This window comes from Arvicanthis niloticus, chromosome 3 (assembly GCF_011762505.2).
Source record: "Arvicanthis niloticus isolate mArvNil1 chromosome 3, mArvNil1.pat.X, whole genome shotgun sequence".
Classification (NCBI taxonomy): Eukaryota; Metazoa; Chordata; class Mammalia; order Rodentia; family Muridae; genus Arvicanthis; species Arvicanthis niloticus.
The window spans coordinates 120355931-120383071 of record NC_047660.1 but is presented as its reverse complement, the minus strand read 5'-3'; the positions used below and the strand labels follow the sequence as shown (position 1 = coordinate 120383071).

The window sequence follows — 27141 nt, the reverse complement described above, 5'->3', positions numbered from 1 at the left end:
AGCATATTGATTTGCCTGCATGGAGAGAGCTTCACTAAAACCAAAAGCCCAGCACGGTTGAGGGCAAGGTTTTCTTATGGAAAAATTCAAGGTGGTAAATATAAAGAAATAGCAGCTTTCCCAGTGACCATTTTACAACTTGTCATGAAACAATTCAGCAAACTCATTAATGATTAAATGAAAAGGTGATCTCAAAACTGCCCAATGAACTTCAGTTTTATCCCTTAACATTGCTAAAGTAAGACAACCAGACATTACATGCATTTTTATGTGATACAACTTAAAGTGCATCACTGGGATGTTATTTATTCTATAGCAAAAACTTCATGAATTGGCATTATAACAATACTGAGTTATCTTCAGTGTCACTGTTATCTATCAATTTTTCACACTTAGTATATCTAAATATAATTGATTTTGATATTCAATTTATATCCTATTATAGAAGTAAATAAAACTATAATTTATGAAAATATTATAATGTTAAAATATATACTCTGAAGAGCATATTAAACAGAGTAGCCTTCCTAGCAGGATTGGGGAAGGAGAAAATAAAATATTTCAACTCAATAAGCAGGAAGAATGAGTTGTTCATAAGCCACTTATGTAGGGAAAGCCTGGGTTATTATCCAGAGGTTTAGTAGTCTCACTGTTGCACAGAAGTGGAGCCACATGTTTATTCTGAGGGAAGGAAGACAAGCCAATAACTCAATCTGGCAAAAACAGCCTTTAGAAATAAGCTTATAGAAAACATATTTTTACTCACTCAAGAAATGCTGCTCCAATGCATTCTTCTTGGGGAGTACACATTCTCAAGAAGCCTTGGGGATAAGGCCTTGTGGGTCTTATACCCAAGTCTGAGTATCTTAGTAGATTAAATACTCAGTTATTTGAATGAGAGTGGACCACAATAGGTTAGCGTTCTCTCTCTCTCTCTCTCTCTCTCTCTCTCTCTCTCTCTCTCTCTCTCTCTCTCTCTCTCTCTCTCTCGTGTTGTTTCAACATGTAAGCTCCCACCTATCTATCAAGTCTGCCTGCCACCATGGTTCTCCATGGACCAACCCTCTGAAACTCTCAACAAGCCCCCAATTAACTCCTTCTTCTATAAGCTTCTTTGCTCATAGTGCCTCATTAGAGCAATGAAAGCTACGTAAGACATTTGCAAAGGTAGGATCAAATAAGAATCAGACAGAATGAGCTTTTACAATATAGGGTTGATTCAGCTACAGCGATGGAAGTTAAGCATGAAGCTAGCCTTGTTATGGGACACTTAGCTTTTCTCACCTGCTTTTTAAATAGCAGGATTCTTCCAGTGGAGGAAAGATGCAGAAGTGAGACAGATGTGGCTGTGGCAAGGTGTGTGCACACAGAGACTGCTGTTTGGTTATAGTTGAGAATGTCTCTCAAGACTTCATGTGTTGGACATTCAGTCCTCAGCATGACAGCATGGCATGGTGGATACCTATGGGAATAAATCCCTAAGTAAAATGGGGTCATGACCCTGGAAGAAATTGTGAAACTCCAGCCTTTCTGGCCTCCCATTTCTATATGTGGTCTCTCTGACATATGTTCCTACCAACACTGCCTGAAATGATGTATCCATAGGAACCCACATCAAAACCAATGCCATGCACTTAGACTTTGAGCATCTCAACTCAGAGCTATGCAGGTCTCTCTTTTCTACTGACAGAAATGAACTAACAAGGAAAACATCTGTATTACTTGCAAATACTGATGCTCTGTAAGAATGTCTTATCTGAGGCTTTGTTTTCTAAAACATCTGTGTCTTTGTTTAATTTTATAATAAAAAGCAATAAAAGGTTTAAGATAAAAATTAAGAATATTTAAGTTTACCAACATTTTTTAAAATATTAAGCACAGATGTCAGACAAATCTTGTTTGCCCACAGCCTTTCATTTTGTAGAGAGCAATAGCTCAAAAAAGTAAGTTTCCACATCACATTTGTAGCCAAATATTGAGTAAATACTGCACATCTTTGCCCATTCATACGTGTCCCTCTCTCTAGTTAAAGTACCTAATAACTTCCATAATTTATATCAAGTTCCCTCAAAATTCAGGCCACATGGCTGCCCATATGATTCTTACCTTCAGTCCCTAGGAATGACAGGCTCTTACCCCATGTACACAGTAGCTGTCTTTGCTCTTACACTTACATCTACCCTGTAGGTGAACCAAGGACCAGATCTGGCTCTGTTCTTCTCTCTAATACACAGTGTAACCACAACTGAATGCATAAACAGACATGAATTAGCAGAAAAGAAACCCTCCAACACACTGAGGTAGTCTGTAGTCCAGTTAGGGGACACAGTGTGAAGAGTGAACCAATAGACAGTGTTCATTCTGTTTTGCTTTTACAGTCTTATTCCAATATGTATAAATGGGGTGATGTTCTTCAGTCAGAACATAGGGCATGCTAGAGTATAAACACAACACATGGAAGCAGCCTGGTTTGGGTACCCACCCACCACTCCTCTACGAAAGGAAGCCATGTAGCAGCAATCATGAGCAAAATCCTACAAGGCTTATATAATAGAAATGCTCACAAAATTGGGCTAGGTAAATGCTGTTATACTTGTTTATTTATAACTTCCAATTTTTATTATGAAATGAAACAAATGTACAGAAATCTACACAAAAAATAATGCATTAAAGAAATTCGTAACTGTATGATAATTCAGATAACTGCAAAATTTATCAAACCTACATATTGAAGACAAGAGAAAACATGGAGGCCACTGTGGGACTCTGATTGACAAGTGTAGTCCTCTACTAGCGGATATGAGAGTTCAGTCTTTGACTGATGGAGATTGAGGACTCTTGGTAGAATTGAGCTGAAGGAACCAAACACAACTTCAACGAATACTAATTTGTCATAACTGAGCTGACAGGTGAATCACAAAAATATACATTTTGCTGCAATGATAAACAGGGTCCATTGGTTCAGAAAGTATTCTCTTGGTTTTAGTTCTAAGTTTTGATATATTATAACATAGTGGTTAGATACATTTGTATATTCAAGGTAATTAAGTTATCATAAATGTATATAAAAAATTCTAATACATATAATATGCAAAGGCAACACTAAGGTACATTTCTAGAAATAGCCACATTCTGACTATTTTATATATGCTGCCAGGCAATTCCATGCAAGAGTGTCAGTGTGTAATTTACAAGTATCTCATATGCACACAGGTCCACTGATACCTAACTTCCTTTTAGAATATGGATATCGTTATGCTATGAATATTGATGGCTGTTTTGGAAGGCTACAAAACATTTTAGGGGTGGATCTTTGCTGGAAGAAATATTTGTGTGACTAATTAAATATATTTCACATCCTACAAATGCTTGAAATTTAAATTGGAATGCTTATTAAAATATCATTTTTAAGTAACATAATATTAATGTAAGGTCAACAGTAGCTTTAATTCTATGTGTTTTCCTAAAATAACTTTCTTTCCCACTTTGCTGTGTAACTGTCCTGGGAGTTTATTTTCTATGGTTTTTAATCTGGGGTGGGGCGGGGTGGAGCAGGTTACCCTTTCAGCAGATGAACCTGCTCCTGGATGAGCTTGCCTCAGTGCTGGCTTTTGTTCTGATGAGTCTGGATTTACTCCTTCACCTTCCTTTTCTTTTTCTCCCTACTTTGTTTCCATGAAATTTCCTCATAGACAGGAGACTACTCACAGGGCATTCAGCTCTGCCAACCATGATTCCCCATTCTGAAGTCGGGTTTTCATAAGGAACATGGTCTCAGGGTTCTTTCGTATCTTCAGAATCTCTTCTACCAAGTAAAGTCATGCTTACTATGCTCCTTCAGATTTTCTTCCTTACTTCAGGGAAGTATGTGCCCAGATAGAAATGAAAACATGTATTAACTCTAGGCATAATCCCTATTTTAGGCTGAGTCTCAACTTCATTGCAGGCCATGGGATTGTAGCCATTTCTCATGCCACTGAAGATTAATTTTCTTCCCCACTCCTTGATCATGTGATGTTTCAGTGAGAATAGTGAGCTAGCCATACTTTCACCCAGTCATTTATTATAATCCATCAGAGATCCCCTGATCTGACTGAGAATGCAGAGGAAAGATGCAAGGATAGTGTTGTGGCAGCCTTTTGGGGTTTTATGTCACCTTGACAAAAACTAGAGTTATTTTGGAAGAGGGAAACTTAATTAAGAAAATGTCCTCACCAGTTGGCCTGTGGGCAAGCCCCTGATCCATGTTCTTAAATGACATGTAATATGGGAAGGGCTAGTGATTTTGGATGCTATAAGAAAGCAAACAGAGTAAGCCCAGAAGAGGTAGCCAGTAAGCAACACTCTCCCTATGGCCTCTGCTTCAGCTCCTGCCTCCAGGTCCCTGCCTTAACTTTCCTAGATGTCAGGCTATAAGCTGTAAAATAAATAACATAACACAGCAAAACAAAACAAACAACTGACAAAAAAAATTCTTTTCTCCCCAAATTGTTTTGGGTCATGGAGTTTTATCACTGCAGTAAAATCTTAACTAAGACATGTGGGATATGGCAACACACTGAAATCTCTTTGTTTAATCTGACTAATATACTTCAATAAAACTTTCTGGAGTTGGGGAATTAGTTCACATCTTCATTGTCAGAACAGAAGCCACTGGCTACATGGAGCTCTTAATCACTTGAATACATTTATAAGACTGAAAAAACTGTTTTGTTATAGTTCAATTAATTCAAATTTAAATTTATAGGGCCACACAGCAAATAGCTACCACATTAGGCAGCAGAGCTAAGCAATATAAAACATGAATATTACACACTGTCACCAAGGAAATGGAGATAAAAAGGGACATCCATGAAATGTGACAGAGGAGACACTGCTATTTTCAAAGAGAGAAAAGAGAGGTTTCAATAAGTCAAAGGTAGTGTGCTCAGGAGAATGGAGAAGCAAGTGGTATCATGAACTGAAAAGGTTTTTAGGCTATCCTGGAAATCAGATGTTTTAACAGGTTGAGTTTCCGGTGGTAAGAAGGCCCCCTGGTAGAAACAATTAGAATTTTCAAACTGAATGGGTGGAGGCGGATCAAAGCAAGATAGGTGAAATATTTTTCTTTGACACTATCTTGAGAGAGTCTTTTCATCTTCTATGCACCCCCTTCCTAAGACTGCCTTGTCCTCCCCCACATGGAGGGACCCTGATATATGGCATAATAATGATGGTACAGAGAAATTACTATTTCACCTACTGGGTGATTAATATGAAATTAGTTGCTGCAACCCTCAGTAGTGTGGAAGAGATAGCGGAAGAATTTAGTTTTGTTTTAACAGAGAAAAATACCCGTTTCAATACTTCTTGGCATACACGGAAAACTTTTTCATCTAAACCTCTCTATACACTTAGCAAACTTAGTTAATGAGAAAACTTCAAAGAATGAGGAGATGAAATACGAAACACAGATTCCAGCATTCTATCTCTGCTATTTTAGAAAAGCCAGGCGTGGTGCTTGCCCCTTCCATTAATACACAAGTGTAGTCCCATGTGGCAGCTAGGAGGTATTTACTATCATCTACTAACTAATTTTTCTCAAGGCATTTCACTTATGAGGGAGAAGAAGAGAGGAAACATTCACTCCAACCCTTTGACTTTCCCTGATATCTTTTGCCTTATTAACAATGGAAATCCATTCCTGTCCTTGCCATACAGGAAACATTCTCTGATAAACCATCCCTTGAAAAGAAAAATGATAAATCTTAGCATACTCCCCATTTTAGGTGGAGTCTCAAATTTCAATGGAGCAGGTTATCTCCTTTATCAGAAATTATTCAAAACAAGCATCCATGAATCTGGGACTAACATGCATTGAAAGGGGATGGGCCCTTAATGGGTGCCCTACTGTGTAATCTTCTTTTCATCTTAATTCAGAATTCCTTGAGGACTCAAACTGCCTTGTGCAAAAATATAAATCCTTCCAATTATTTATATGTCAGGTACATTTTTAGCCTAGTCAAACAGATACACAATAATGTATTCTGAAATTTATTTTCATCTGTTTTGACCCAGAGATGCTGCCTTCTTATCCTGTGCCATCTTCTGTCTTATTTTCTTGCTTTTCTTTCCCTTGCTCAATTTCTTCTCATTTCTACTGAAAAAAAAAAAAAAAAAAAACAACCTAAAATACAAACACTTGGACAGCATTTGTCACAAGGAAAAAAATAAAGAACTTTGAAAGATCATGGCTTCTAAAGAGTTTGACAAAGGGTTTGATGTTTGGAAAATGAAAATAGCTGCCACATTCAAAAAAACAACTGTTTTTGTTTGAACAGACGTTGCTGGGAGACTTTAAGTTTTGTTTATAACTGTTCCAGGCCTTCTGTCTGTGTCTCCAGGCAAACACAGAGCTTTCACTGCTAGCGGTAGCTCTCTTATGTTCTCTGAGTCCTGGACTTCAGCTTTGAATCCATTCTCCCTTAAGGAAGACTCAGGCTTTAGATACCTGAGTCAGGATCATCTTAGTCTCTCATCCCATCCACTTTACATCTTCTCAAGGGTAAATGGTTCAAGGGTCTCCTGAAACCACCCACAGTACCACTGCCCAATAGAACATCCTAGGGCACTTTCTATCTTAATGTATTAGTGGGAGCTGAAGAGAACCAAGCTAATGCTCTCTGGATAAATTCTCAGAATTCAGGTGGGTACAGAATCCACCTAAGTGTATTATCTGCTGCATCCCCAGAAGGCTACATATTGTCACTGGCTAGCGGTAACATTCTGTACTGTCACCTAAAGCTTTGGCTATGGAATTCTGCCAGTAATGGAGTTTAATCCACTTATATGTGCCAATTCATCTCTGTCACAAGCCTATTAATTTCTTCATTAGTTTACTCTGTCCCCAGCCCTTGTACAATGAGGCACACTGATCCCCATTTGTGTAACAACAACAAAAAAAAAGACTTTGAGTCTCTTATAAATTACCCTCAATTCTCCTGTTTTTAGTGACCAGACATTTTCTGTATTTCTTCTTTGTACTTAAATTATTTTTTTCAAATTCTTTTTCAGAAGGATACATGGAAATTCTGGAGTACTAAAGAGGGAAGTTATAGTAAAGTGTAAGATTCTGGTGGGTGCTTTACTTTCCCATGTAGCCTTGTCCCAAGAAAAACCTCATGGTATATCTCTTTTGAGGTATACTATTGCCACAAGCACAGCTCCTTTGTAGGGAGGGACAGCTATCCGCCCAATCATCAGTAGGAGATATGTCAAAAATACCTATAGCATTGCTATCAAAGTGAAGACTCTGTGACAAATAAAGATCATGGATTTAAAATTAATCCTCTTATGCTGTTGTCATTTCTGCATGGTGTGATCCTGAGGAAACAGTGAGTGACAGCTAAGTGGCTAGCAAGAGTTAACACTGATTCAGGAGACAACTTCATCAGATCAGCATAAGAAATTCACATTAGTCTATGCTATCTCTTTTATATTTTTCAGGATTGAAACAAAACATCAGGAGCTAAGGGAAAAGCAGGCAAGAGGCCTTGTTGAGTATGCCACTGTGATGACTGGACCAGTACATGATATGGACGATGATGAAATAGACCCCAATTATGCCAGAGTGAACCACTTTCGGGAACCATGCGCATCAGCAAATGTCTTTAGATCTCCATCTCCCCCTCGAGCTGGACCACTTGGCTACCCTCGGGATGGACGTCCACTGTCTCCAGACCACTTAGAGGGTCTCTATGCCAAGGTCAACAAGCCATATCATCCACCAGCCCTAGCTGACAGGTAATATAACTGAGTGAAAGATGAATGCAGTTTTAACATCTCTACTGCTGAAGCAGATAAAAATGTATCCGTCCCTCGATCTATTAAAACCACTATGACATGATGCCCTAGACAAGTGTTGCACTTTGACCTACCAGTAAGGTATCAGTCATCAAAAATAAAACAATAGCTGGTTATAAGGTGACATTAATGGATGGTGACAGTACAGCACATGGTACAACAGGGAACAATTTTTTGCAGGAATACAGTGGCAAAGAACTAATGAAAGCTTATATTGTCTTTTCTCCTAAGATCTCTATTGTAAGACCCTTATTCAAGAAGATGGCGTGGAACCTGGAAGTGTGGAGTCAGAAAAGGGAAAATGGCTTCCGAGTAGGTGTAATTGAAGTAGGACTGTAGATAGCTATGGAGAAAAATAAGATTGGGGAAACTAAACTGTCTAGCTATTCACTGATGAGCAGGGGCAGAAAATGAGGTAATCTTGGTCCTAGCAGTTTGATGAAGTAGAGGAAGATAGGAGGTGACCTGTAGCTTTAGCAGCCAGGGAAAGAGATATTGGGAGCATCTGTCTGAAGCAAGTAAGGAACAGGATAATTCCAACCCCACTTCTTACCAAAAGAAAAATGCCCTGTGTCGGGAAAGGCTGCTCTAAAGGAGCTTCAATCCAAATGCATGACTGGGTGACCTTGGAGTCCCACATTCCAGGAGTGGGTTGATGGACCTCGATCTAACTTGACTGCTACTGCTTGGAATGTGGAGGGCGGGGGTGGGGGGGGAGAGGTGAAGATGAAGGTGTGAGAAGCTCTCATTCTAGATGAAAGAAAAACTCATTCTCCAGATTTCTTTGGGTTCTGACGAGCATCCGGTCCCTAGCAGTAGCCAGCATTTGTGTGATAGCATGATATATTGCATATGTTTACCATTTACACATTTCCCCAGCTGGGTGATATTATGCACTTTCAATTAGGTTGGGGAGAGGAAGGGGAATCATGGCATTTTTATGCAGACTGTAAAGTGTAGCTTCACAAGACTGATTACCTTTCAGAACCTTTCCAATAACCAAGTGGGAAGCAAGGAGCAATTTTTAATCCTTACTGTCAAGCTTCCAGGTTGATAATATTAAAGAAAGATGGTCAAGATTTTCGTTAGAACAAAATGAAAATATAAATTCCTATGACTGTGTGGTACGGCCATCATAAGTAAATTGCTAATTCCAAGGATTGATTAAGAGTTGGCCTTTTTCTCTCCAGCCGTCACATAGGGTTGAATTTTATCATGTAAATAATAATACTATACTTGAGTCTATTCTAGGTTAAAGCATAGTCAATCTTCCTTCCTCTAAGTCAGAAAGGGCTTCACAGCAATACTCTTTGCATATGTCTGATAGAACACCAGCACCCAAGACTATATTTCTCAGACTTTCCCAAGCTGGTATGTCCCAATGCTAATTCCATGAGAATAAATGTGAACTTTTCTGCAAGAAGAGATTTATAGCAAACCCACAGGCTGAATTAAACCACAGAAACAGGTTTTACTTTTCATGTGGTCTTTTTTTTTCCCCTGTTGTGTTAATATGCATTCTTGGTCTCCAAGAATACTAAACAAACAGAACTCATCATGCCTACAATATTTGTCACCTAAAGTTTATTTTATCCATATTTTTTAAGACCTTGGATTGTTCCAATTCCTATCTCTGTAACAAAATCCATGAAATTAACAACTCAAAAAAAAGAAATCTTCATGTCCAGAGTTTTCCAGGTCTCAGGCCATGCCATCTATAGCTGCTCATCCCAACCGTTTCTGGGCTCCACATCATAATGCAGAGAATGTGTTTGGGGGAAAACTACTCATCTAATGACAGCAAGAAGCATAGAAAGTCACAGGGAAAGGACCAGGGACATAATTGACCCTACAAAATCATGCCCTTTGGCTAATATTGATTGTGTACTTGACAGGGTCTCAAATCTGAGTTTATGTATAAGGGAGTTTCTCTATCAGGTTATCAGCATCATCAAGTATTTCATGAGCCAGAATCCCATATTGAATAAAAAGGGGGGGCAAGCTGAACAATAGTATTTATCTCTCTGTGCTTCCATGCTTCCTCATAACATGACCAGATGTTTCAATTTCTGCTGTCATGATTTCTCCATCATAATAGACTGTACCCGAGAACTGTGAGCCAAAATAAACTCTCCCCTCACTTAAGTTGCTTCTTGTCAAGTATTTGGTCACAGAGAGGGGAAGAATAACAAATGTTCCCCTAGACCCTTACTTCCTCAAACGTGACTCGATTTTTGAATAGCTATGACCTTATCAACAGATGAACCCACTGACAAAGTTGCCATCTCTCTGTGGTCCCAGCTATAAACACAGCTGCACTGAGATCAATCTCTCAATACTGAATCAATAGGGGAAATGTTTAGATCTAAACCATGATATTCATATACATGATATTCTAAGTTAATTTTACCCATGTAGGTAGACCGGGAAAGAAATTTTGTTAGATAATGTTAAAGACTGCCACTATAAAATGCTGCCAGAAATTATTTATTTATTGCACAACCCAGACATCTATATGAGTAATAGAATCTTAATTTTGGCTTTTGCCTCTTTGTGATAATAAGTGCTCCAAATCATCCTTCTGCAGAGTTTTAGACAGCTGTTAAATTTTTGGATAGCAGATCAAAGAGTAACTCTTTTACCCAGAATTGTCTTGATTCTGCTCTTATCTTTAATTATATTTAAAGACTGTGCAGTTCCTTTTCCTTGAAGTCTTAAAGCAAGCGATTTTTGCCTTGATGCACAGTAAACACTAGATAATGATAGCTATTATCATCATGGTTACTGTTATGACCACTTGTACTGTTCTGTATCTGTGAAATTCTGGGCCCGTGTAAATCTAAGATTTCCTTTAGATAGTATTCCAAGCAGTGTCTCAAAGCAGCCACTCTAAGTTCTAAATCTACCATATTTTACAGTGAAGGGTATATCATTTAGCCAGTCATCTGTTCAATCATTCTTCATTCAATAAGCATTTATCTGGCATCTAATATTCTATATACTGTAGAAAGTTCTAGGGAAGATGGGAGGGTGATTATGACATGTCCATAAGGACAAGAGGACCTCCTTTTCTAATCAATAGAAAGCCAAGACATGTGGACATGGAGGATTGTAATATTCTGTAATTAGCAGTGAAAGCTTTTTTCCCCTTGTTTGGGCTACACACAAAAGGCTTCTTAAAGCAGGAAGCAGGGTATGGTAGAGCTGGCCGTGAAAGATTCTTAGGCATCGATTAGGTACAACAAGACAACTCTTTTCCCTCACAAAATAATTATGTGAGAAGGCCAAGTTGCTAGAAAGAGCTTGCATTTGAGGAAGTTCAGAAATACTCAGAACATGGCATGTAAGCAGGAAGGAAAGCGGTGGGAAGAGAGGCTGCATCACACATTGAAGTCACTGTGTGAGTAAACAGGTCATGTCTCACGATGATGCTTCCTGGTTGATAGAAACTGATGACAAGCATCCTGCGGCTCTCTAACTTGGGCTTCAGAAATCTGAGTGATGGCATATGTGCAGTGATGATGTATGTCACAATCCTGTGGCCAGGGTCATACCTGTGTCCAAAGGTCCAAAGAATGAAGCCTATAAAGAGAATGTAGCCACTAAAAGGTCATTGGTAACTTAAGAGAGGACAGTGTCAGTGGGTTATAAGGAGCAGAGGAGAACTTCTAATAAGAATTGCTTTGGAGGTGAGAATGTTGAGAGTGAGTCTAGAGATAATAAGAAATCAGGGTCGTTAGATGGGAAACACTGCATCTTTGAAGTTACATCTAGATTGGTGATTCAGAACTAACAAAGTCACCTCATGACAGTGCTGTAGAAACTAAGCTCAGAGAATGTGAGTAACTTGCCTAAGATTGGGACTTCATCCTAGACCTCTCTGTACCATTCTTTTCCCTAACCCAACCTGTTACTCAGACACACCTTCTCCCTTCCTGGTACAGTATACAGAGAAGGTGGCTTAGTTTGTGCTCTTAACATGTTAGTGGCATATTAAACCATGACTTCTGGTGTGGGGGCTGATTTGGGTCCAGTTCTTTTCCACTACGTGGCCTTCAGGAAAATAACTTTCCCAAGATGCCATGTTGTATCTTTATGAAAGCAATGTGACAAATACTTATAGAGCATCTACCAAGGGCCAGCACTGGTGGTTAGTCCTAAGTTCATCAGGGAATGAGGGAAAATGGAATATTCCCCTCATAAAGGGTTGCTATATGTTATGAGATATGTAGATCTTCCAAAGACGGTGATTGGTTCCTGGTAGTTCCTGGAGCTGGACTGTGGGGTTAGTGAATGGGGTGAAGCATAGGTGAAGGTCAAAGTGAGAGGAAGTGTAGCAAGTGAGGGCAGGGCTTTGTAAACTCCAGCCACAACTCAGTCACACTCAAGATTTTTATGTGACCCACAAGTATATAAGTAATAAAATACATATATAATGAAACACTTGCTAATACTGTATTATGATGATTCTTTACGTGTAATTTTACCAGGCATTAAAAATGGAAGCAGATTTCCATGCTAATGGGATGAATACTTGTTTATTTTACATAAAAATTTAAGTCCTGGCTGAATATTTGATACTGTAGGACATAAAGCATCTTCAACATTTTTTCAGAGTTGATCAATACTTTGATTTTATAATCGTCAATGCTGAGAGTACCACTTCATATAAATGCATAATACAAAATGACAGAAGTATGCTTAGGGCCCCTTTCAAAACCATTGGAAATCTGTGCTCATCACAGGCCAGAATTCATGTAATGATTTTTTTTTTTCAGTGAAATTCAAGTCAGGAACTCTAACATCAATTTTCCAAATCAAACATTCTAACAAAGTATGGTTGAAAGATACATGAATTTGATATTTACATGCTGAGAACTAGAGGTAGGAAAACAATAAAAGTCTTAGTTTCCAATAGTCACATAGGCACAGTAAGAATGTTACACTCTTTAACATACAGTAGTCTCAAATCTGAGCCAAGGTGTCGTGTTCATTGTACATGACACATGCAGTGCAGAGTAAAGTGTTTTTGTTATGTGTTCTGGGCCCGGGCTTCAGTGAAGTTGCAAGGGAGAATACTGGCAAAAAAAAAACAAAACAAAACAACAAAAAAAAAAACACAAAACACCATGAATTAATTATGTGGTCATTGTGCATCCAGAGACTTTATATTGTTGGCAAATTTTTGCAACACTTATATTCATTTATGTCCTCTTATGGGGTTGTAATTCACAGTTTAAAAAACTGGTCAGAAAGAAAGAAATCAATGGCCAGAGATAAAATACGAAGAGCGACAGTGAGGCGAGATGACTAAGCCGTGTTCACTAGGATGAGGCATTTATCCTCATCATGAGAGAGATTAAGGGGCAGCTGTGGGAAGAAGGGCTTGCTTAGGATTGGTTCTTGAGGTGTAGTCACAGAATCCCATAAACTGACCAATGGCAGAGCATCCTCACCTTTCTACAAGATGGAGGCCTGATACCATGATGTCTCAAGTGCTAAGATGGTTAAAAAAAATTACCTTTTAAATTACGTTTTTCGCCAGGTGGTGGTGGCGCACGCCTTTAATCCCAGCACTTGGGAGGCAGAGGCAGGCGGATTTCTGAGTTCAAGGCCAGCCTGGTCTGCAGAGTGAGTTCCAGGACAGCCAGGGCTATACAGAGAAATCCTGTCTCGAAAAACCAAAAATAAATAAATAAATAAATAAATAAATAAATAAATAAAATAAAATAAAAAATAAAAAATTACGTTTTTCTCTCTTTAAAAATATATCTCTTCATAGATCTATGTACAAGGGTACAGAAGGTATGGCACATCACCCCAGGGCCACTGGACAATCATTTTCTAATGATAAACTTTTCCAGCTATTTCAGTCCTGTTTCGTGTTTGTTTCCTGGATACACCCAAGTCTATTGACTTTATGCTCACTGTGTTAATCATGGTGTGCACAAGTGGACACTGTCTTCCAGGTGTATCAGAATTCAAAAGATTTTGTATTCCTGGGGCTTAATATTTTATATTTACTGATATGACCTAAACTCATCCATCAGCTACAGTTTCTAGCTTATGTTATACTTTTTATCTAAAGCTTCTAAGCTTTCTCACTTGCTATACTGTTATACTGTTATAATAAACACTATAGTAGAAATTTTCTTCAGCTTCCATCCAGAAGGGATGTCGGGGCAGGAATCCACTCAGGAACTTGAAAATAAGAACGGAACCAGAGGCATGGAAGAATCTGACTACTGGCTTGCTTTTCCTGTCTTACTTAGCCTGCTCTTCTATACAACCCAGAACCACCTGTCCAGTACAGACCTGCCCACAGTGGGCGGGATTCTTCCACATCAATCAGTAGTAATGACAGTACCCCCATAGACTAACCAAAAGGCCAATATTATTAAAGTATTTTCTCAATTAACTTCCCCTCTTCTCATTTGCCTCTAACTTGAATCAAGTTAACAAAACAGTATCCAGTACAATTGTCAAGCTATGTATTAGTGAATCTTGTATTTTTAAATTGGAGGATATTCTTTGTATCCAAGGTAAAAATATGTTTGTTAGGAATTAAAACCAGGCATCATGACACACACCTGCAATCCTAATAGGTCCAATGCTGAGGTGGGAGAATCGTATGTTAGAGTTTAGGCTTGGTTTGGGTTAGAGTTAGTGATACTCTATCTTACAAACCACCCCCCTCCCCCAATGTAATTGTTACATTTAGCCCATTGTTATCATCCATAAAGACAAAGACTTATTATCTAAAATATTAGCTGTGCTTCAAGGGCTTAGTTTTATCACTCTCATATTTAATCATTGTGACTCATGTATGTCATTGATAAGATCATTGATCAGTGTCAAATATAATTTTTGCAATTCAGTACTTGAGACCTCCATCAATCTGCCCTCTGTGGGATCTTCACTTGGCTATTAATTTAGTTGACTGGTATCTAGTTTACATTCTCCATTCCAACAGAAACACTGTAAAACCTCTGACTTATTTTGAGGTTCCTCATGTTTGTTAAGAGTCACTCCATTTACCATCTCATAACCTGGCCAAGAAAGGAAGCCATGTGTTCTTAGTGAATCCTAAAGTAATTACTTTCTCTAACAGAAAATCCAAATAATGTATACACCTAGAGTGAATTATAAGATTTAATGTGGTCCAATAATACTGGACTCTTTGTATTTGCTTACAAGATGTTTATTGACTAACATATGACAACTAGGAATTAAAGTGGCAAATAGCAGTGAACGCCCCAACAATCCAGGTAAGTGGCCTTACTGCTCCAGTATGTAATTACAGGAGCTTGTAGAATCTTTTATTGAGCATCTGCTACATTCTGAAGCTCATATAAGGAAGTTGAAAAGCAGTATCAATCCTCAAGAAACCCAGTTTAATGGCTAGATCTATTTCATGCACAACAACAACAAAATCACAGTGCAGTAGTAGAGTTATAAATAGAATCCATTGTGAAAATCTTTAAATTGTAAGTGCATTCAATTTTGGAAAGACACTAGGCTTTGGGGCCTTGTGACATTGGTTCAAATGGATTAATTTTTCAAAAACTTAAGTTTTAGAGCTGTAAAATGAAGAGAAGGTATCTGCTATAGCCAGTGAATTGTCTGTGACTTAAGTGAAATAAGTCCTGCCTCAATAAACATCAACTGTAAATCTTCAGGAAAGCTTTCTCACGATAACATTGACCATATAGCATGTTAGGCTCTATACTGAGAAGGTCAGTAAATTAAATATGACTGTTTACAAAGGTTCTTATTGTATTTTGCTGTTGACCCTTGAAGTCATGCGTTTCAGAACCTGATTGATTCCACCTGTCCCATGACCACATGATTTTAAAAGTTAATCCTACATTCAACTGTAACTCTTGCTGGGATATTATAATCACCAGAACCAAAAAGGCAGAAACAGGAAAGGAGGTGAGAGGATAATGTGCAAAACAACTGAAAAACATCCAGATTCTGTGGGACTTGTCATATCATCTGCATAAATGAATAATGGACTTGTTAAACAGTGGGATACTTAGGTAATTATACTTCTCAATCCATAGCTCATTAGATATTCCTAAGCTAGTAACCAGAATGAAGGTTATCTTCTTTCCATGTCTCTAGAATGTCCACATCCACCTGCTGGGCTAGCCCAATTTCCATGGACCCCAAAAGAGCTGTCAATAACACAGTATGTGAAATAAGATTTTTTGACTACAAAACAGAAAACCCAATGGATACATTTATATGTTTCCCATTAAGAACTTCATGTAGCCCTGGCCTCTTCAAGTGGCTTCCATTCATCTTCCTCCTTGCCCTTGATTTTGGGAGGACCTGAGGCTGTGGGTGTACCTTCCTTACATTATAATTTTAAGATAGTCTCATGTCTACTCTCTGGGGAGAAAAATTTGAAAGGGTTGAATAGCCAGCAAAATACACTATGCAAGGTGATCACTTTATAAAAAATTTTCCAGAAGTCTCCAATAACTTCACATTGACAAAAATTAAAGGTTCCCTTCCTCTTGCAAGAGAATGTGAAAGTCTAGCGTTTCATCTTTCCAGCAAATGAATTCAAAGGAGCAAAAAAGGAGTTCCAAGTGGCTCTTAAAGATCACTCCATGGAATCCATCACAATTACACCAACTCCAGATGACTTCTTTCTTTCCCACTTTCCCCTCCCTCTAATAATGCAAAAGTTACAGATGACAGGTACATAGCACTTAGGTCAAGGATATTCATATTAGCATCCTGTGGGAGGTTATTCTTACTAGGAGATTCCCTTCCCTCTCTAATTGCTGAGGCAGAAATATTTCAGTCTGAACAACCTCTGATATTACTTAACTAAAGCACTTGGTTAGTTGTCTTCTCAGTTTTCACACTCACTGAAAAGTTTGTTTGGGGGAATTTTCCGAGAACAGTAAAGACAGATATGAAAGATATTACCAGACAAGCTCCACAGCCAGGTGGGAACAGCTGGGAGGGAACAGATCATGTGCTTCTGGGGCAATGCAGGATAATTGATATCTCTTGTCACAACAGTGCATTAATTGCAGAGATTCCGCATTTCACTAAGTCGTGCTGTCACAGACAGCTCACATGAGACTGATGTTTGTTCCCAGTCTCCTCCCTAGTGATTTTTCCAGTTAATTTTATTTCAGTTTCATGGTATTTTAGATCTTTCTTCTGACTCATACCTCTATGGAACCTGTGTGTGGGATCAGAACAGTGAATACAGTGATTTCTTAGAGATGTGGGGTTTCCTTTCTTTCTTCCTTTCTTTTAGTTCTGCAAACAGAACCAAAGCCATCTCATTTCACTTCAGGAATCCCGGTGATAAATGCTATTTCCATGGAGACAACTCGTCTGAATGAAGCAATCAGATTTTCCCCCTCAGAACATAATGCCATCAATGGTTAAGTGACTTTTAAAAAATAATGGGAACTTTCCTAATGAAAGAATCTCTATGGCCAGATCAGTGCCGAGTAACGGCTATACCATTAACTCTCCTCTCCTCTACCCCTTCTCTATTTAAAATGTGATGTTCTCATTAATTTCCCCCATGTTCTGAGGGTCCTGCTCTTGGGACAGTTTTCCTAATAAAAGACAGACTAAATTATCATTTTCAGGGTTAAAGACATCGACAGCCTTCTAAGGAGGAGGGCTGGTACACAATGACTGTCTATCCTCAGACCACCTCCCACCCTAACCCCAAATAAATAAGCATTCCTGAGGGACACTATACCCTGATTGTTAAAAACTATTGTGTATTCATTCACATACATTTTTTTCAAACAAATGACTTGAACTTCAGAATCTATTCATCTAGCTAAGTCTATTTACTCAGAGGAGGTAGAGGGATATGTATAGGCTATTCTCAGTTAAACACAAAACAACACAAATAGAAAAGCTCCTGTCTGGTAGGAAGATGGTGCCAACTGTATATAAAGAACAGCTATGTTCTTCCTCAGCTACTGGATGCCCCTCCTTACATCTTTCTCTCTCTCTTTCTTTCTTTCTTTCTTTCTTTCTTTCTTTCTTTCTTTCTTTCATCCATCCATTCACTCATTCATTCCATAAATCCTGAGATGCCTGTTATATACTAAACACTGGGTTCAAGATTGTAGAAATACAGAAGTGTATCCTTTCCCAGCATAGCCAGGCTGATGCAGATCTACAGCAGTTCCTGAAAGCCTCTTGTGACCTGTGGTTTGCATTCATCTACTAGGCTAAGCCACATACCTTTTCATTACACAATCTTTGCTGATGCTAAGGGCAGATCTCAAAGTGCCCTCTTTACAATTTCTGTATTTAATGCAATGTGTAATCAAGAATAGGCCATTGTTAGGTCAATTACTTTCCTGTATTTATCTTTTCAAACAATAAATAATCAGTGGGATGAGAGGGGGCAGTAAAAGATAGTTTTAATGCTAGCACTCATAAATATCCAACATCTTAAAGAGACGTTTTAATATTTATATGTGGTGGAATACTTTCCCTCTAGAGAGAGCATGGCTGAGGGCTGATATGAACCCATGCAAAAGCAAATCAGTAGCCTTCCTTTATATAAATGATAAGTGAACTGAGAAAGAAATTAGGGCAACAACACCTTTCACAATAGCCACAAATTATATAAAATATCTTGGTGTAGCTCTAACCAAGCAAGTAAAAGTGTGATTTCTTTTGTAAAATCATTAAGGTATACAGTATTCCCAAGTTATTCCACTGTTCAGTCAATCCTGTGCAAGTCTTGTGATTCCCTCCAGTGTGCCCAGCACTCAGTCTCTCTCTTCTTAGGTTCCTAATACCTGTGTGGCATGCCTAAGAAGGAAACTTTTTGATGTATACTCTGTGTAGTTTCTGTGTCAAGTTAGTAGAGGACCTCTCCTGATCCATGCTTATCCTTCAGCAAAAGCCTGACCTCCTTATACCATAGTAATATTTCTGTCTGTTAGATTCCTCATGAAAGTCCCAAGACCAGAAGACATGGTTCAGGTTGCACACACTGGATGCTAGAAGCCAAAAGGAATAGCTGTGCTCTAGGAAAGGTTATTCTTAAAGTCAGACGTGGAACAGGAAGAGCTTACTGGAGCTTACCTGAGATCCCTGGAAGTGTGCTGTAGTAGCAGTGGGCATCATATTAATGTAACTTCTGTCCATTGGTTTTACTTCTCAGTTTTTGGGCCAGGACATGGACAAGCACTGGCAGGAAAGGAAACCTATGCATAAGAAGATGAACATAGACTCTGAAGCTGAAACTTCTTATGTTTCAAGGACTGGCTCAGCTATTATTCATTATCGTTATCTAACTTTAAAAACAAAATTACTTACCTTCTGTCTCTTGAGTTTTCTATCTATAAATGGGTATAAAACAGTACCTACAGGAGAATTCTGTTCCTAGGGTTTAGATGTGTTTGCATATGTAAGTAAGAAATAGCATTGTGTGGTTAATAAGCAGCGTCCTTATATGTAGTAATTCCTAAGAATTTGTACCATCCTGTCATTAAAATTATTATTGATTCCATAGATACTAGCACGATGACAGATGCCTATAGTCACAGCATTTGGGAAGCTAGGCACAACAGTCATGAGTTTGAGGCCCCATAGAGCTACACAGCGAGAAATTTTCTAAAAATACTATTTGTTAATTCCCTTGTTTGTCCTTAATAGTGAATTAAAGTTGGGTGAAGAAGTATATTATTTCTTTCACTGTTTTTCTCCAATTAATGTATCTTGTATAATTCTAGAAAAATATCAAAGAGGAAAATTGATATTGGTTCTAAGCCATGTGATGTCTATCTGTGTAACCACTTCTGCAGTCATGATGCAGAACCATTTCTATCACCACAAAGAGATCACTCACAGTCCCCGTTATAGTCAGATACCCTTCCCCCATCCCTGTCTCTCGGCCATCACCAATCTATTTCACATCTCTATAACTGTGCCCTAAGTAGCATAGTTTAGAACTAGAATCAGGTAAATGGACAAGAATATGACCTTCTGAGACTCTTTTCAAACAGTATCTACCCTTGTTGTTGTCATTGTCAAAAGGTTTTAACTTTGTGTTGTTGGGTAGCAGACCATGATAAAAATGTACCATAATTCCCTTAGCCATTCACCTATTGAGAGACATTTTGAAGGTGTTCATATTGTGGCTACTAAAGAAGGGGAAGAATTACTCCCTTCTGGCTTTATGTGAACATAAACTCTATTTTTTCCATTCCTCTATGTAGACTTTTTATTCCCTTTTCTTGCCTTATTGCACAGGCTGTAACTTTCATGACCATGTTGAACAGCAATGGAAAGACTGAAGACTCTTGCTTTTTTTTTTTTTATCATACAGAGAAAACATTCTGGCTTTCACATTTGAAGTATTAGCTGCAGTGATTTTGTTGGCATCTTTATTATGTTGTAGAAGTTCTCCTTAAATCCCTAGTTTTCTGATAGTTATTGTAAGCCAATGTTTTACCAGGTGATCCTCTACTTCAATTTATATAATCATGTGATTTTCTTCTCTAGCTTGTTAATATGCTGATTATATTTAATCTTTCTCAAACACAGAACCAACTGTAATTAAATAAATTCACTAGTTTTTTGGCATATAATTATTGCCATATTTTAGTATTTGCTGGTATTTTGAAAAACTTTTGTGCTCCTAAGTCATATTGATTACTGGTCTACAGGTTTCTGTATGTTATCTTTAATTTCGATATGGGGTGAGAACAGATTCACTGGATAAGTAGGGAAATGGCACACACTTCTCTTTTCCTGGAAGAGTGAATAGAAGTGGCATTAATTCTTCTTTAAACCATTGCTAGATCTCTCTAGTAAAACTGTCAGATACCTAACATTTCTTCTTTAGGAGGTTTTTAATTATAAATTCAAAGAGCTTCATAATTGTAAGTGTGTTCAAATTATGTTGTATCGTGTGAATTATGGTAGTTTTAATCTTTCTAGGAGTTGATCCATGTTTTAAAACAAAACTACATTATAGAGTTATCTGTAATATCTTTCTTATCCTAATGACAGGGTATTGTCTAATTGTCTTCTGAGGCAAGCATGTTACAGACTAACTGTCCCCAAAGCTGCTCATCACCTGTTAATCTACAGGGTCACTGGTGTTATCCTGTTTCCTTCTTGATATTTAAAACCTGTGTTTTTCTCTTTTTGTCACTTTCTGTTGTTTTGTTTTGTTTGGAAACTTAACAATGTTAATGACTTTTCAAAGGACCAACTACTTTTTTCCCTCATTCTTTCTCTGGTTCTAATTTCATTGATTTCCCCTTTTTATTATTTCCTTCATTCTGTTTTGCTTTTATCTATTTATGTGTCTCTTCTTTCTAGTTTCTCTAACGTGAAACTGAGAATACTGATTTAAGACTTTCTTATCTAATGTAAAAATTTATTTTAAATTCTCCCCTCATCCCTGCTTTAGGAATATTGGATGCATTTTAATACACTGTTTATTTGAAGTTTATCATAGCTTTTGAGCTTACTTTAAGGACTTTTCTTTGCCCTGTGAGTTATTTAGATATCTGCGATTTGGTTTTAGGGATTTCTCTATTATCTTATGGTTGGCCACTCATTTTACCCCACTGTGAATGTACTCTCCACCCTACAACTGTAAATTTATTTGTTTCTTTGGTTTGATCCATGGGAAGATTCTAACATTTCTAAGCTATGATTCCATTATTTATAAATATGGATGTGTACATGTGTGCACATATGTGTGTTCATGTGTGTATTGTGTGCATATGGACACGTGTGCACATGTGTACATATGTATCTATGTGTGTGGATGTGTTGTGGATGTGTGTGCATTTGGATATGGATGTGTGTGCATGTGGCTGTGTACATGTGGGTACATATATGTGTGCATGTGTATTGTATATATACATTGTGTGCGTATGGACATGTGTACATATGTATGTGTGTGTATGTGTATGTTACACAGATAAACGTGCACTATTTAAACCTGGTAGGATGTATATAGTCCCATAAATCTATAGCTTAATGTCCTTATTAGCTTTGGAAAATTGATGATGTCTCTGCAAATGCTCTTTCTTTTTCTCTATCTCACCCCTTACCTCAAAAATCTAATGAAATAAAAATTAGAATTTTCTGTTCTGTTTTCTTTTCATTTTCACATGGCTTTCTGCCTGGTTTTTGTTGTTTTGCTTGAAATGGTTATTCTCTGGTGAAATTCTATTATTGTCCTTTTTCTTATTTATACTAATTATAGTTATTTTAAGGATCATGTGTAATACAATTTCTCCCTTCCATCTCTCCACACCTTCTCACATACTCCTTCCTACTTCCCTTCAAATTCATGTCCATTTTCACTGTTATTGCATGCATATATCTATGTGTATATACAATTATATTCCTAAATATAGCCTGTTGAATGCATATAATGTTACTTAGATGTATTTCACTTGTATGTATGTTTTCAGGGCTGATCATATGTCACTACATAGCCAACTGGTATAGCTTTCCTTGGTGAAAACCACCTCTCTCAGCTTTTCTCAGTTATGTACAGTTCTTAGTACAGTGTTAAGGCCATGTGATTATAGATTTTCCTCACATAGCAATAATTTCACTACCATCAACTAGTTAGCTAGGTTTTCATTAGTAACCATTGTGTCCCTCTTGTTGAACAGGTCTTGAGTCCAATTAGAGAGCTGTTGGTCACAGCCAAAATATTCATGCAACCATTGCACCATAGGGTTATGGTGCCATATTGGTCATTGATGTGGTTCAGTGGCTGGTTCAGACTATTAGTAGTCTTTTTTTAAAAAAAAAAATTCATGCCCTCTTCTAGAACCATGAAATCTATTTGAGGGTATATAGTCTAACATTCATAAGATGTATCCTATCTAGGCCCCTACCTAGAAATATAGGTTTGTTACAGAGGTCTTTCTTCCTTAGAAGGTTTTGAATTCTGGCTTCTATTTCCAAATCCACAAGAATGCCAAGAACTCTGCTCAGCTCAAAGTATCTTAGTCACTGCACTCTGACCATTTTCTTAGCATTTGATTCTGTGCCATCTGTGAATTAGCAAATGACTTGTAGAGAAAAGTGCCACAGAATTTTTGGATCCAGTTCAATATGCTTACCTATGTACTCTTCAAAAATCAATGTTGGCCTCTGGGGTCCTGAGCATATTGGGAATTCTCCAAAGCCTTCAAGTGGTTTTGTTCTTTGTTGTTTTACTCAGGTTTCCTCAACTTTTCTGGTTATTCTCACAAAAATAAGAATAAAACAAGCCCTTTCACCATTACAAAAAAAAAAAAAAAAAGGAAATTCCCTGTCTCTCTTTAATACTAAGTGATAGTAGCATCAATGTTAGAAAACCTTGATATTAAAGAATTGAAAGAAAGTTGGGGAGAAGGTTTAGTCAGTAAGTTATTGCCATGCAAACACAAAAACCTGAGTTTTCATATTTACAAATGCAAGTATATTGGTCCATATTTTTGATCCTAACAGTAGGGAGACAAAGGCAAACAGATCTCTGAAGCTTCTGGCCAGCTAGCCTAGTCTACTGGACAAGATCTGGGCTAAAGGGAGAAACTAAAAAAAAAATAATAATAATAAGGTGGCTGATTTACCACTTTTTTTTTCTTCCCAGCAGCCAACCCTCACCCTGAAGGTCTAACTTTGCAGTTTTAGCAAATAAAAGAAAGGTTTGAAATCCCATCATTGCTATCTCAGGACCAATGGGAAGGCTTTCCAGCTACTCACTGCAAATGTTGATTTCTATTCCTTTTTAAGAGGAATCTTTGACATATTACCTGGACCTTTCTCTATAGAAGAAAGTACAAAGAGAAATTCAATAAGTCCACCATGCTGACAGACGCCAAAGAGCCATCACAGGTATATCTTATGCCGATGCAATGGATAACAAGAATCAGAAACCACAAACTGAGAATGCTACACAAGATCAAACCATCAGGGCTTTTAAGGAAGCAGAAAAAGCTAAGCAGTCCTCAAAAACAACACAATGGCTGCTGCTCAGGCTTTGCAAAGGAGGCTTATGTTTCAGTGAATCCTGTTAGTAATCAGTCTGCTGTCTTCTCTTGAAGCCCATGTCTTGGTTTTCTCCCAGAAAGAATCACATATGCAGTGTCTCTTAACTCTAGCCCCTTCTTGTCTAGCTCTGAGTTTCCTGCCATTGCATCCCACTCACTGCAGCTTTGCTCCTGCCTCTCCTGCCATGAAAGCCGAGGTTAGGAAAAGGGGTCAAGAGTTCTATACATCAATTTTCCTAGTAATTTATATGAGTAAAATCCGAAGGACTCCAAGGAAGATAAGCAAAGCAAAGCAAAATAGATCTGTGCATGCGTGTGTGTGTGTGTGTGTGTGTGTGTGTGTGTGTGTGTGTGTGTTCGCACATGCATGTGTGTCTGTCTGTCTGTGGTGTGTATGTCTCTGTATGAGTCTGTGTCTCTGTGTGTTTGGGTAGGATGGGGCATACAGTGCCAAATTGCTAGAGTGAACTTGGTTACAGATTAGAGTCTCAGAGACAATTTTTTATGAGTCTGTGTGATTTCCAAGGCTCAAAACTTATCCACTGGAAAAACATAAAAGATGTAAAGCAGAAGACTTCAGTAGTAATTTACAGATCATTTGACTCTAAATGCAGCTTTGAGGATATGCAGTTCATAAAATTTCCTTTTGAATCTTTTTTTTTTTTTTTTTTTTTTTTTTTTTTTGGACACTATTTCTCCAAACTTAGTTATCTCAGGTAAAGGATTTCCAGAATATGCTTACGCGTGGGATTGGAGATCTAGGAACACAATAGGAATAGTGATGGAGGAGGTAGTGGTGGTGATGAAGATGATGATGATGATGACGACGACGACGATGACAATGCTAGTGGTGGCCACGCTGATGACAATTGCTAATAGAATTCATTGAATATTGTGTGTTTTCCCAGTGTTGAGACATCTTACATGTATCACATTGTCTCTTGAGAAAAGTGTAAGTACTCACCATTTCTCAAGTTTATTACCTTTCTTATAGTGTTTAGTGACATGAGATTTAAAACAGAGAATAAATTCTTTACTTAATACTATCGCCAGCACTTCTGTGAGTTTTGGCTGTGTAGTGAACATATTTGAGCCTCTTCAACACTAGGAAGAAGGTATACCTGAATCTTGAGTTATCCTTGGAGGCTAGTTAATTAAGCTAGTTAATGCATGTTAGACTCGTAACACTGGGGCAGGCTCATACTGACCTCTTGGAAAGATGTAGTCGTCTTGTCCCTCCTGGCTTCTCTACTGCTGTGGTTTAAGATGCTCTGCCCTAGACTACTTAGGTGGACATTGTAGGAAACAAAGATATATATATGGGATCACAGAAAACACTGAAGAAATGTGTTACACTAACTTACTCCCCTGGCTAAGGCTCAGGAAACATGATTCCATGACACTTACTTGAGTTTATAATATTTACTAAAGCAGTACTTGTATTTACTCAGTATATATTCATTCAGTAAAATGAGGATGCAGTCCTTACCATAACAGAACTTGGGATCTTCTAGAGGAGACAAATATTAAATACTTAATTATACCCATACATTGAGTATTAGCAAGGAGTGGCTTAGGATGTTGTAAACATTTTTATATTATTGGTAGTGATTAAGAAAGTGACACTTAAAGTTAAATCTGGGAGATTTTTAGTGATTAGTAATTTGGTGACAAAATGAGCACACGAGGCATCTCAGCAGAAGAGCCAGCCCATCAGGGAGGCCCTGGTGTGGAAACAGTGTGGCACATGCAGAAGCAAAGTCCTGATACAAGAAGGGAAGTTTAGCGCTTGAGTGAGTTGGCCTACGGAGTATTTCCCTTCAGCAAACCAAGAGATGTATGCAAGGACAAGTCACGTTTCACAAGGCTTCCTACTTACTTCAGCATCTCAAGCTAACCATCACCTTCAAGTTACCTGGGAACCTGAACCTTCTTGCTCCCAAGTTTTAAGCTATCTCCTTCCCATCACTCATTCTCATGGCTATCGGGTTCCTTATTAATCTGCCAAGTTCTGGTTTCTATGGTTGAGGGTCACCTCTATTCGGTCAAGTATTCTCAAACTCAAAGAGTGCACGCAAAACCCTGGGTCCCTTCACTGAGAGTTTCTGATTAGTTTTGAAATTAGCCCCTCAAATCTACATTTCCAACAAGCTGCCAAATGATGCCCATGCTGCTGGTATGGTGTCCATTGGCAAAGCACACAACTAAGGCATCTTTCGCCCTTCTGCAGTTTAACCATCACAGTGAACTTGCTTGATTCTGAGGAAATGTTTAGGGAGGGTCAAAAGAGAAACTACCAAAATCCAGACTTAACTGTGCTCGCTGCTCCACAAGCACAAGGAAAAGAACTCTGTGTGTGGGTTCTCCTTACCTCAAACTTCTTCCCAGTGTTTAGCTCAGTAGGTATCAAGTACATGTCCATCAAACGAATTATCAGTGAAGGAACTACAAATGGATCAAGCTTAGTGATTACGGAAGTAGGTTTTCTCCATTATTCTTTTGGAAAGCTCTTCTGATTCCTTTCAGGCCAAGAAGCCAAAAAAAAAAAAAAAAATGAAAAACAAAATTATTGTCATTCCCCTGGCAGCCCTAGAAATTGCAGAGTCAAGATCTGCTTGCATTTTAAGTACTTATTTGGCTTGGAAACTGAAATGCTAACAGGATTACAAAATGCCGAGTTTGCTGAGTTTCGGTTTGTTTATGCTCATGCTTGGTTCAAAGTCCAATCAGTACATTTCTGTTTCTAATTGCAGTTTTAATTTTTTTCTTTTTGCCACCTGCACAGGCATTCTCAGCTGAAACTAGCTTTAGCAATTTCCACAGGTATAATGTAATGGAATGAGACTCTTACCCACTCACGTGTCACCTACCCCAGTATCTAATGAATTCAACATTTCTCTACCTCAGTTCACATTATGATTCAGAAAGCAGCCTGCTATCTTCCCCCATTTTCACTCTCACAATGTTGTAAAACATTCTTAATAGACAACTGTCCTCAATCCAGGCACGTTGACTAGAGGGTACCACATGATTTTGATTCTATTGATTCTAGATTCTTTATTTACATCCATAGAATCTCTGGATGTGGATAAGACAAAAAGAAGCTGTCTTAGGGTTTCTATTGCTCTGATGAAACACCATGGCCAAAAAGCAAGTTGTGAAGGACAGGGTTTGGGGTTTTTTTGGGGGGGGGTTGGGGGGGGGGCTTCTTACACTTCTACATTGCTGTTCACCACTGAAGGAAGTCAGAACAGGAACTAAAACAGGACAA

At 38.1% G+C, this 27141-nt stretch overlaps 1 protein-coding gene across 2 annotated transcripts in view; it reads left to right on the top strand.

The window, feature by feature from the left end:
• Positions 1 to 27141, top strand: part of Pard3b (par-3 family cell polarity regulator beta) — a 960833-nt gene that overhangs the window by 798010 nt on the left and 135682 nt on the right. For both annotated transcript variants that reach the window (XR_013109510.1, XM_034497678.3), the window contains exon 20: positions 7486 to 7782. Coding sequence is in view for 1 of the 2 variants with exons in the window: in XM_034497678.3 (XP_034353569.1) it covers positions 7486 to 7782 (297 nt within the window). In the remaining variant the exon portion in view is untranslated. The remainder of the gene's footprint in view (positions 1 to 7485; positions 7783 to 27141) is intronic.